A 12104-nucleotide genomic window follows, 5' to 3' on the forward strand; every position below is an offset into this window, starting at 1 on the left:
TGAATCTACACTCTAAAATAAGTCTACATACATCCGTATATTGTGTCCATTTGAAATGCCTAGAAAGACAAATATTTTGGAACGGAGGGAGTACTTGTTTAGATCACTAAACGTTCTTATTTCTTTATGGAGGTAGTATTTTTTTTAAGACTACATCAAAGGTGTACCATATTTTTCATAGAATGTAGAAACACATATTTTTTATAGAATGTAGAAACATAATTACAAGGAGTTCACAAATGTGAACATTCGGGTAAACATTAGACCCTCTCGTTACACCAACACCGAGCCAGGAAACCTAAGCTAACCTCTCACAAAACGGTGCAAACGCTAGCCGACCAAGCATTCTCTTTTGGCGTTACTCGCCATCTCGACGGCGGATGCCCGTTGGAGTTTGCTGGTCTTGATGATCTGATGAGGAGGCTTCTCTACAGACTTGTCTCCTAGCAAGAATAGCTAGGATTTTCTGTCTTCCGGCAGGCTCCTGTTGTCGAGAGTTTTTTCCTCCGCCGTTCCTCGTTGCACCGACTGTTGACAACAATGAAAATCCTTTCTTGGAAGTGTCGCGGCATGCTCTCAATGATGGCAGTACGTGAGCTATTGGATCTTCAAGGGCGGGTGGGAGCAGATGTGATCTTTTTGTCTGAATCTAATCTGAACAAAGTTAAGGCAATTGAGTTGAGAATTAAGTTAGTGTTCGATTCCCTTCATGTTATTGAAAGCGATGGCCGCTCTGGTGGCCTCGTTCTGTTTTATAATAATGAGAAGGAAGTGGTTCTGAACTATATGACACCAAATTTTATCGTTGTTCTGATTATGAAGGGGGCATGTCATATTGGTGATTAGCTGGGTTCCATGAAGAATTAGCTTGGGACCGACGTTGTTTGTCTTGGTGCTATCTTCGGGAGCTTAAGGGAGATGCTACAGGTCCATGGCTAGTAATCGGAGATTTTAACGAAATTCTAATGCCAAGTGAGAGGAAAGGTGGGAATCCTCGACCACCGTATATGCTTCAAGGATTTAGTGACTGACTATTTGAATGTGACCTGGATGGAGTTGAGTTTTTTTGGAGATCAGTTTACATGGAGACGCGGTGATACTCGGGAGAGACTGGATCAGACTGTAGGCAATGAGGGATGGTAAACAAAGTTTCCACTGGCGATGGTTGTTCACGAGCACCATGTGCACTCTGATCATCGGCCACTCTTGTTTGACATAGACTATTGTGATGGATCTTAGTTTATGAAATCGTCCTGCAAAAAGTTTGAGGTCCGTTGGTTACGTGAAACAATGAAGGAAATCATTAATACGGCATGGGAAAAAGCAAAGTTAGCTTGTCTGGGACCGTCCTTGGCTGATAGGACGAAGGCGGTACATGCAGATTTGCACCAATGGGATAAAGATGACTTAAAAGGCTTGAAGAAGCGGGTGGGTATATTGAAAAAGAAACTTGAGAAACTTAGACCTGGAGTTTTGTCTCCTGATTCCATTGCTAGGCGGAAGGAAATTCTTCTTCTCTTGGATAATATTATGGAGCAAGAGGAGATCTTCTGGCTTCAAGAGGCTGGGCGGAATGGTTGTTACATGGCAACAGAAACACAAAGTTTTTCCACAATGCGGCCACGACACGAAAGAAGCGAATTTCTATAAAGAAGCTACTCGATGACATGGGAGTGTGGCGTCAAGGTATGACTGAAATTAGTCACCATATTAAGTACTTTTCTGGTTTTATTCACAATTGAAGTTGACGGTTCTGATCTGAATGTCTTGCCATCGGCTAAAGCAATAGTAACACATGACATGAATAATGCTTTGGTAGCTCCTTATTCGACCGAAGAGTTGAAGAAGGCAATGTTCAATATTGGTGATCTGAAGGCCTAAGGACTGGATGGCTTGCACGCGATATTTGACAAGAGATTTTGGCCCATGCTTGGAGAAGATCTTGTTTTTTTTTAGGTAAGAGAAGATCTTGTTGATGAAGTGTTGAAGGCTGTCAATTCAGGTACAATCCAATCGGGGTGGAATGGCACGACTATAGTTTTGATCCCAAAAATAAATTATCCGAAGAAAGTGGCTCAATTCCGGCCTATTAGTCTATGCAATGTTGTTTACAAGGCAATCTCAAAGATGCTAGTAGAAAGGTTGAAAGTTCAACAAATACTTAACTGAAAGATGAACTGAGGCGGATTTGCCATGCTCACCAAGTGAACATGCCATCCTCAAAGGACATAGTTTGCCATGAAAAATGTCCAATTTGCCATGGTAGAAAATCAGACATCAGATTTGTAGTGGTGTCCTAAAAAATGAAAAAGAAAGAAAACAAAGGAGAAAAGAAGTCAAAAATAAAGGCAGTTTCCATCTCGCATGGGCGATTTCTAGCATTGGTGCTTACACATGCATTATGCTTGTTAATGGGTCTGCAGAATTTCACATTTCTTTGTGTTATATGGGTATAAAGCACCTAAACCTTCTTTTTGCGGGGATGGAGCCCATTAAACTTCAACACCACCTGCGAATTTGTGGTGCAGACTCATGTGGGAAAACATGATGTTAAATTAATGCCCAAGGTCTATTTGGCGCCTTAAGCGCCCGTTACAACTATTCTGTAAACGGGCACACAACACCCATGTGTCCTGAGATCGGCCCATTTACTTCGATTTAACCTTCAAAAAATTCTGGGGAAAGTGAGATTCGAGCTCACAACATCATTTTTTCGTTCCAACATGCAGTAACCATCTGGAAAACTTGCTTGCTGTGCCTACTACAACTTCTTTTCCTCCTGTTAGGTTATATTTCGAATTTTCTTTCTTTACCTTTTTTTTATTTTCTTGCTAGTTTCTTTTTTTCTTTTTCTTTTTATATATTATCTGTGTGAAATTTTTAAAATTTTGTTTTTTTAAATTTCATGTTTTTTAAAACAAATAAGCTTTTATCAAATTTGCCAACTTTTTGGAATCCGCATTTATTTTTTCAAAATCAGTGACATATGTCCAAATTCATGATATTTCTTCCAAAATACTTGAAATATTTATGAATCCATGGAGTTATTTTAAAAAAATTATGAGCATTTTTTCAACTAGTGAACATTTTTGGCAACATCGATGATTTGTTTTTGAAATTTGTGGAGTTTTTTTTTAAATCATGAACTTTCTCGAAATCCATTAATGTTTTTTCAAACTGGTGAATTTGTTTTCAAAATCAATGAACTTTTTTTTAATCGGTGAACTTTCTTTTCAAAATCCACAAACTCTTTTAAAAATTCGTACACTTTTTTTCAAAATGATAAACTTTCTTTGAATTAGGGGAGTATTTTTTAATTCACATACTTCCGTTGAATTCACTATTTGTTAGAAATACATTAACTTTTTTGAATTACCAACTTTTGTGCATGCTTTTGACGAGCCAGCGACATGAATTTTTTTTGGATGAGTGAGCGACAGGTTTTTTTTAACAAGCGACCTACTCGCTTGAGTAGCTGGCTGGCCCACCCAAGGGGAAGCGCATACACTCCTTCTGCTACCTGACGCTGAGAGCGCTGACTAGGAGTTCCCAAATTTATGAGCATGGTCTTGGATAACTGGTTCTTTACAAGAACAAGGAGCGCTCTTTCGGTAGCCTTATCGCGCTCTCAGCCGCCCCCACGTGTCGCTCCCTAGGCGCTTTTTCTGGATTTTGTTTATTTATTTATTTTTTCGCACACATTTTCCGCTTTTTAAATGATTTTTTCAGTCTTTTTTGACTTTTCTGTTTCTCACATATCTTCTTACTTTTTCGACAAAAAAATTGAAAAATTAAATATTGCATGAAAAACATGTTTTTTTTCGCGAGAGGCATGGTTATTCTTCATCGAGATGCACAGTTTTGCTTCCGGGAGAGAAATTGCCGTGCCTCTCGGAAATGAAGAAAAAAGGCGTTTTTTTTTCTTCTTTGAGAGGCACAGACGTGCCTTCCCGAAACGAAAAAAAAGATGTTTTTACTTTTTTGCTTCTATGAGAGGCGTGCTTTTGCTTCCGCGAGAGGCACGGCCGTGCCTTGGAAATGAAAAAACGCGTTTTCTTTTTTTTCTTCCATGAGAGGTACAGCCGTGCCTCTCGAAAATGAAAAAAAAACACGTCTCAAAAACGAAAAAATACGTTTTCTCAATTTTCTTTTCTTCTTTCGTGAGAGGCGTGGTTTTGTTTCCGCGAGATGCATAGCCGTGCCTCTCGGAAATGGGAAAAAGTGTTATATATTTTTTTTCGTGAGAAGCACGGTTTTCCTTCCGCAAGAGGCACGGCCGTGCTTCGCAGAACCGAAAAATAAACGTGTTTTCTCTTTTGTTTTTTCTTTCGTGTGAGACACGGATTTGCTTCGCGAGAGGCAAAACGGCTTCCGAAAATGAGAAAAAAAAGAACATGCTCCCGGTTCGGTTTTTTCATACGATTTTTTCATCATTTTTTCTTAAAAAAAATGTTCGTTAAAACCTATCAACATGAGATATAATTTTGAAGATCTTGACGCGAGGAATCCAACGGTGAAAACTGTTTAAGATTTGGATGCGATGTTTAAGAGATAAAATATTTTAAATAAATGAAACAAAAAAAGAAAAAGCTTCCGGGTTGTGGAGTAATGTTTGGAACGAGTACTAATTTCGTAATATTGGAGGCGATACGCAAGGGAAAGAGGAATCCGATCCCAATCCTGAACCCTAGCCGCATCGCATTCCAGGTCGATCTCGCGTCGGGGTGGACTATGACGGCGGCGCTACGCAAAATGGCGCCCAAGTTCCGGATCCCCTGGGTTGCTGCTCTTCGGGCTCGGGCTTCGCAGGCGTCGTCTCCGCTTCCAAATGTCCGTCGTCTCTGCTCAAGTGAAGCACTAGATCATGCGCACCGTCGACCAACCGATCAGTCGGTAGTCTCCTCGAGTTCCCAATGTTCGAATCTAATCCTAAATCATTCGCCCCTTGGCAAATTAAGTCCCTGCTGTTGGATCATGTCGCTGCTGCTTTGGTTAGGCAGCAATTTGGAAACTCTGTTGCGTATGTTATAGGCACGCACATGCTCTGTCTGTCGTACTTGCATGGCTCGCAATTGAAGTGCATTAATCTAGAATTTGCAGAAAAAATATAGAGACTTCATACTTGCTTGGCTCACTAAGCATAGATTTAATTGACCGCATATGAGTAGCCCATTCCATGATTTCTAATATACTTTGTGAGAGACTGTTCTAGGACTCGGCCCTCCTAGCTAGCTTGCCTAGTTAGGGTCTGTATCTTATGTATTACTAGTGCTTTTAGTACTCTGCCGATGTATCTCCCATTGTGGTCTTTCCTTGTTTGCATATTTGCACTGTTTCATCTGTATTAGTTGCCTGCCGTGCCTTTGCAAACTCGTGGTTTTCATGTGCCAATGGCTGTTACAGGTTGCACTTTGATACATATGCGAGTGTTTTATTTACTTTACTAGGTAATTAATATTATTTTCATGAGCTCTGGCTATGAAATGCCGTTTTAAGTTGACGTTCATTTTATTGTCATGAAAATGTTTCTCCTTTCGCCTTGGGTATCTGAACTCAATTGGCGTCAGGATTCAGTGCAATCCTGGTTAGCTACTGCAAGTTGTTAGCTCACCTGGTTTGATGACATATGGGCTCTAGGTAAAGAGCTGACACAAAAGGACCAATGAGAGTGTCAAGTTCTGGTGGCCAAAATCCCCGCCCCCAGTTACCTTATCTTTCAGAATGGATTTGTTTGACATGTTTAGGTGATGTATGCTCAGTGTGGTGCTCTACCCAGAGTTGGAAGATCAGTGTGCTGGAAACTTATACAAACCAATCCTTCTAAGATTTAGATGTATCTCGTTCAATATATAATTTTGTCTCGGCCTTATTTTGTTCCGCTATTTAATTTACAGGGCGAGCTTGAAAAAGTTCTTCTTTTAAAAAACAACATTGAAGCTGCTAAAGACGTGGATCTTTCCTCCAGTGCAGACTTGTTAGCTAAACATATTCAGCAAACTGAGGAAACGATCAGGTAAATAAGGGTTTACAGATTATTCTAGTTTGATTCAGCTTGCATGCATGATGTTCAATTAAGTAGCATGTGATTGAATATTCCCTGCTCGAATCTGGGAAGTTAAATATAAAATGGTCTCATGTTGTTTCTTTATTCATTTTTGAAGCCACTTTTCCGAAAGGCACGGGCAAGTTGCTCAAAGGATATATAAAAATTCACTGAAGTTTTTCTGCGCTGCTGTCGTGTTTGGTAGCGTTGATCATTTGATATCAAAGTACTGGTTTGATGGACATGATGCTGAGCTTCTGGGGGGTCAAGTTGAAGTTGCAGACGAATGACCGCAGTCGGCTTATCTCATGATAAAATATGGGCTTGTCAGCTCTGTGCTAAGTTACCCTCTATGATGTGTGTTATATGTATTATGTGCTCCAGTCTTGTCAGCTCTATGCTAAGTTACCTTCTATTATATGTGTTATATGTATTATGTTCTCCAGTCTGTCAAAGTCTGTCAAAGCAGTATCTCTATGATATGTATTGTGTTGTCCAACCGTGTCTACGATATGACATTTGCATGCACTTCTTCGGTTGTTTTGTAAGTGTACTCATGATCTAAGAACATATATGGACTGAACTGTGCCTATGATATAATCATAAACAAAAAATCTTGGTTGCATATGGGCTTTTTCTAGAGTTTTACTCTTAAGTTTAGCAGGTCGCTGGCTGCAGCATTTCATGGGTGCTATATGCGATTCAGGTTTGAGAACATGAAGATGCTGGCATTTTTTTTAACTAAGATGCTGGCATTATTTGGTCCTGAGACGATTTATAGCTTATTTTACAGAAGACAAGTTCGTTGGAGAGGTTGATCCCTGTGACAATTGTCATCATGCCTCCAGCAGTCCAGCTCTTGCACGAACAGCCCAAGCACAATTTTTTTTTTCCAGCATGGAGTGCAATAGTGGAATGCGTCAAAATCCATCAAACTCGTTGAGGAGATGTAATCCAGGCTTCAAAACTCGAACCTTCCTTGTTAAGGCATGACGGCTGCAAGGGCAAGTGACCATCCAGGAGGTGGCTAGTGACACCGTGGCGCTTCATTCTCTACTTCACCTTGGAGGGCGATTGTCGGTTTGTGCTGAAGGCACAACCATGACACTTCAAGTTGATGACGGTGGATATGGACTGGACCCTTGGCGAGTGGTGGCGGTCCACCATCGCAACAACATCATCGTCGACAAATATTTGCATGTTCGAGTAGAGCATTTGTTGCATGAACCTCTTATAAATAGTGTGGCTTTCACTCCTTTGGGCGGTTCAAAAAGCTAGAATTTCCTGTTAGGTATGAGAAACTGCCACAAATTTGTGTATGTTGTGGCTTAGTAGGTCACACTTCTGAACGCTTCTGTGGCATTTTTACAGATAAGCGGAAGGCAAACTTCTGCAACAATGTTCGAGTAGATGCTTATTGGAAGGAGAAGGGTTCGGCTCAGCGAACACTCCATTTTGGAGGCCTCTCCCAAAGCGAATATCTCCATCTCATCAGCACTGGCAAGACAGGTCCCCGCAAGGCCGTCGAGGTGCGTTGCTGTCGGTGCCCTGGTGGTGTCCGGGTCTGCCGGGGGCGTCACCGGGGCAGCGAATTGCAGCACGCTGGAGAGCGTGGGGTGGAGGACCCTGGTGCTATTGGCGCTGTTGGCCTTGTGAATCAGCTGGGCGCTCCTGGTAAGGATCAGGAGCCCCGGCTGGCACCGTACGTCCGCTCATGTGGGAGCTCTTCTGCACGCTCCTGAAGAAGGTAAGCCTGGACAGTGATGATTTTTTGCTGTATGGTGATGCAAACATTTCTTGTAAGAGGGACTGTAGAGGATTAGATGGTGTGATCAATCATGTCACCGAGGAGGTAGAGGAAAGAGCGGAGGGCTATGTTGAACAAAGAAGGAAATCAGTGGGAGAGGAAAAGGGAGTCAAGAATGTATCAGCTCGGAGGACCGCCAGGCAAAATGAAAACAATAAGCCCAAAATAAAATAAAAAGTTGGCGAGCTCTTGGAGATCCAAGGGCAGGTTTGAGCGGAGCTAGTTTTTCTTTCTGAGTCCCATTTAAATAAAATAAAAGTTGACGAGCTACGTTGTAAGCTAGGTTTTAATCCATGCTTTTAGTAGAAAGTGATGGAAAGGCGGGTCGCCTTGTTTTGTTTTTCCAAGAAGAGAATAAAATTGAGTTGAGTTATTTGTCCTCTCACTTTATTGAAATTTTGGTCATGAACGATGATAATGTGAGTTGGGGCTTTACGGGTTTATGTGGCTATCCTGCTTATGTGTTCACCATTGCTTGTAGTCATCCCGAGTCAAATTCGCAGTTGTCTCACCACATGTATGACCACCAGAACCTTGGCCCGTCTCCATGTCCCCGTGCTTACCGCACGCCTCGTCCCTATTACCGCGTCGAGCCTCCGCTGTCCCGGTCGAGTCAAGCACTAGTAGAAAAACCCCCATTCGTCCCGGTTCTTGAACCGGGACTAAAGGGTCGTTACTAATGCCCTAGACCTTTAGTCCCGATTCTAACACGAACCGGGACAGATGGGCCTCCACGTGGCCGGTGCGCCGAGCCCAGGCAGGAGGGCCTTTGGTCCCGGTTGGTGGCACCAACCGGGACCAAAAGGCATCCACGCGTCAGCATTTCAGGGGCTGAGGTTTTTGTCTTTTTTTGAAAGGGGGGAGGGGGGTTGGGGTTTTGGGGGGTTAATTTAGGTGTTTCGTATATTTTGTTAGCTAGCTAATTAATAGAGAGAAGTGTCCTCTCTTATGTCCATGCTTGGTCGATGCTACGTACTATACATAGAGAGACCCTCGACACGCTAGCTAGTAAGAAAATGAAGGAACCATTAAGTACAGAAGTTCGTCATGCATACCGAGAGAAGTGATCGATCGACCTCTCCTTCTCCGAGAGATTGGTCGAACAACAAGTTTTCGTATTATCTATTCGACGCTACTGGCTACATACATATACAATATGTAAGATCTCTTACAATCCCCTGGCAATTGAAATCAACTTCCACATGGTATTCTCCGGCTTTATTGATGACGTGGTCAAGAAAGAATCCCGCCAATTCCTCTTGAATTGCTTTCATGCGATCTTGTGGTAGGAGTTCATTCCGCATCTGCCACGTCTAATTGGAAGAAGGGGGTTAATACATATATATGAATGAAACTCAACAGAAATGATGGTGTAATAAAATGAAATTGTGAATATTATTGCTTACGCACTTCATGTTGTCTTTTAGAGTAGCCCCGCTTATTTTTCAAAGTCGCATTGTAGATGAACTCGCACACGTAGTTGATACGTCTCCAACGTATCTATAATTTTTGATTGCTCCATGCTATATAATCTACTGTTTTAGGCAATATTGGGCTTTATTATCCACTTTTATATTATTTTGGGACTAACCTATTAACCGGAGGCCTAGCCCAAATTTGCTGTTTTATGCCTATTTTAGTGTTTCGAGGAAAAGGAATATCAGACGGAGTCAAAACGGGACGAAATCAACTGGAGAAGTTATTTTTGGAAGGAAAGCCACCAGATACGCTTGGACTCTACGTCAGAAGATACGTGAGCTGGCCACGAGGGTGGGGGCGCGCCCCCCTGCCTCGTGGTGCCCTCGAAGCTCCACCGACGTACCCCTTGCACCCATATATACCTACGTATCGTAAAACTTCCAGAACAGAAGATAGATCGGGAGTTCCGCCGCCGCAAGCCTCTGTAGCCACCAAAAACCTCTCGGGAGCCCGTTCCGGCACCCTGCCAGAGGGGGAACCCATCACCGGTGGCCATCTTCATTATCCCGGCGCTCTCCATGACGAGGAGGGAGTAGTTCACCCTCGGGGCTGAGGGTATGTACTAGTAGCTATGTGTTGGATCTTATGTTTCTTCTCCCCCTCTACTCTCTTGTAATGAATTGAGTTTCCCCTCTGAAGTTATCTTATTGGATTGAGTCTTTAATTATGATGAGAACACTTGATGTATGTCTTGCCGTGTTTATCTGTGGTGACAATGGGATATCACGTGCCACTTGATGTATGTTTTGGTGACCAACTTGCGGGTTCTGCCCATGAACCTATGCATAGGGGTTGGCACACATTTTCTTGATTCTCTGGTAGAAACTTTGGGGCACTCTTTGAGGTTCTATGTGTTGGTTTGAGTAGATGAATTGAGATTGTGTGATGCATATCGTATAATCATACCCACGGATACTTGAGGTGACATTGGAGTATCTAGGTGACATTAGGGTTTTGGTTGATTTTTATCTTAAGGTGTTATTCTAGTACGAACTCTAGGGCTGTTTGTGACACTTATAGGAATAGCCCAACGGATTGATTGGAAAGAATAACTTTGAGGTAGTTTCGTACCCTACCATAATCTCTACGTTTGTTCTCCGCTATTAGTGGCTTTGGAGTGACTCTTTATTGCATGTTGAGGGATTGTTATATGATCTATCTATGTTATTATTGTTGAGAGAACTTGCACTAGTGAAAGTATGAACCCTAGGCCTTGTTTCCTAGCATTGCAATACCGTTTACACTCACTTTTACCACTTGTTACCTTGCTGTTTTTATATTTTCAGATTACAAATACCTTTATCTACCATCCATATTGCACTTGTATCACCATCTCTTCGCCGAACTAGTGCACCTATACAATTTACCATTGTATTGGGTGTGTTGGGGACACAAGAGACTCTTTGTTATTTGATTGCAGAGTTGCTTGAGAGACACCATCTTCATCCTACGCCTCCCACGGATTGATAAACCTTAGGTCATCCACTTGAGGGAAATTTGCTACTGTCCTACAAACCTGTGCACTTGCAGGCCCAACAACGTCTAACCGAGAAGAAGGTTGCGTAGTAGACATTAGTAGTATCCATAGTAATCATTCCCTTGTTCCCGCCACAAGCACTTTACGAGAAATAGAGGTCAATCAAACTGATAATGAAGCATTAAAAATGGCATTGATGAAAGTATAGCTATAGAATCAACGGGAGATGCGCGCAACTAGCTAGCTAGTAGTACTTACTTTTGGGTATGTATATCGCAGCTCCTTCGGCAATCCCGGAGCTTCTGCGGTGAACTGTTTCCAAACCCTGCAAGACAAAGAAAATAATTATTATTACTTGAGATATCAGGAAATGAACAAAAAGTTGCCGATATGGTGCGATAATGATCGATTGAACTTACTTGTTGAGCATTTTAGTCATGTCCACATAGGTTTCGGGATCTTTTCGTCTCGAGTCTAAGACGGTTACTAGTCCCTGCTCAAGTTTAATCTCTAGAAGAACATAGTGGAAGCTGTGCACGCATGCATAACTCATCAATTACATTACTATAACCTCGCTCGAGTAATAATGGAAACCGAATATGCACACGACAGTAACACTCACTCGAAGTTGTAAGGAAAGAGTATTAAATCTTTGTTTTGATTTTTGATCAACGATTGTAGCAAGTTGGCCTCGGCCTCTTCGGCGTTCTTTGTAACCAGGAATTCATCTATTATATTTGTGTTAATGAACCCAATATCATACATTTCTTGTTTTCTGCACTCGACGATCTTCAATCTGCATAATATAGTGAGGATAATTAATTATAAATACATGCAATGAAAGAGCTGAGCTATATATAGAGACTTAATGACAGAAATAGTACTTACAGACAGTAGCAAAAGACCGTTAATTTATCGAGGGCCTTTTGATTGAAGAACTCGAAGAACTCCTCAAATGGAACATGCAACAGATCATTTCCAACGAGGTCGTGCTCCTCTTTAATTCTCAGATACAAAGTATTCGTCCCCCCCAGACTCTCTGCAGGTTTTCATGTACCAATTATAGAATCTTCGCATCATCGTTGTTAGAGATTTTTCATCTTTGACGAGAGGCTTCCCGTACTCGTATATGTGTTCCTCCACCTCCAAGAAATCAAAATGTACATCGTCAGGAAGGTAATCTCTAAGATTGCTATAACCGGGCACTGTCCCCGGAGCATTAGCGACGATGTCGCTAGACACATTGAGCGAGAGGCACGATTGCTTTGCTTGTTCGCCGAGCTGGGCAAATTTTTTCC

At 42.0% G+C, this 12104-nt stretch overlaps 1 protein-coding gene across 1 annotated transcript; it reads left to right on the forward strand.

Moving 5' to 3' along the window:
- The first annotated feature begins 4617 nt into the window (after nucleotides 1-4617).
- On the forward strand, nucleotides 4618-6566 carry LOC123135056 (uncharacterized). The gene is made up of 3 exons (XM_044554180.1): nucleotides 4618-4893; nucleotides 5895-6013; nucleotides 6162-6566. The coding sequence occupies exons 1-3, from the start codon at nucleotides 4732-4734 to the stop codon at nucleotides 6331-6333; spliced, it is 453 nt and encodes a 150-aa protein (XP_044410115.1). The 5' UTR covers nucleotides 4618-4731; the 3' UTR covers nucleotides 6334-6566.
- The last annotated feature ends 5538 nt before the right edge of the window (nucleotides 6567-12104 follow it).

Source organism: Triticum aestivum, chromosome 6B (assembly GCF_018294505.1).
Source record: "Triticum aestivum cultivar Chinese Spring chromosome 6B, IWGSC CS RefSeq v2.1, whole genome shotgun sequence".
Taxonomy (NCBI): Eukaryota; Viridiplantae; Streptophyta; class Magnoliopsida; order Poales; family Poaceae; genus Triticum; species Triticum aestivum.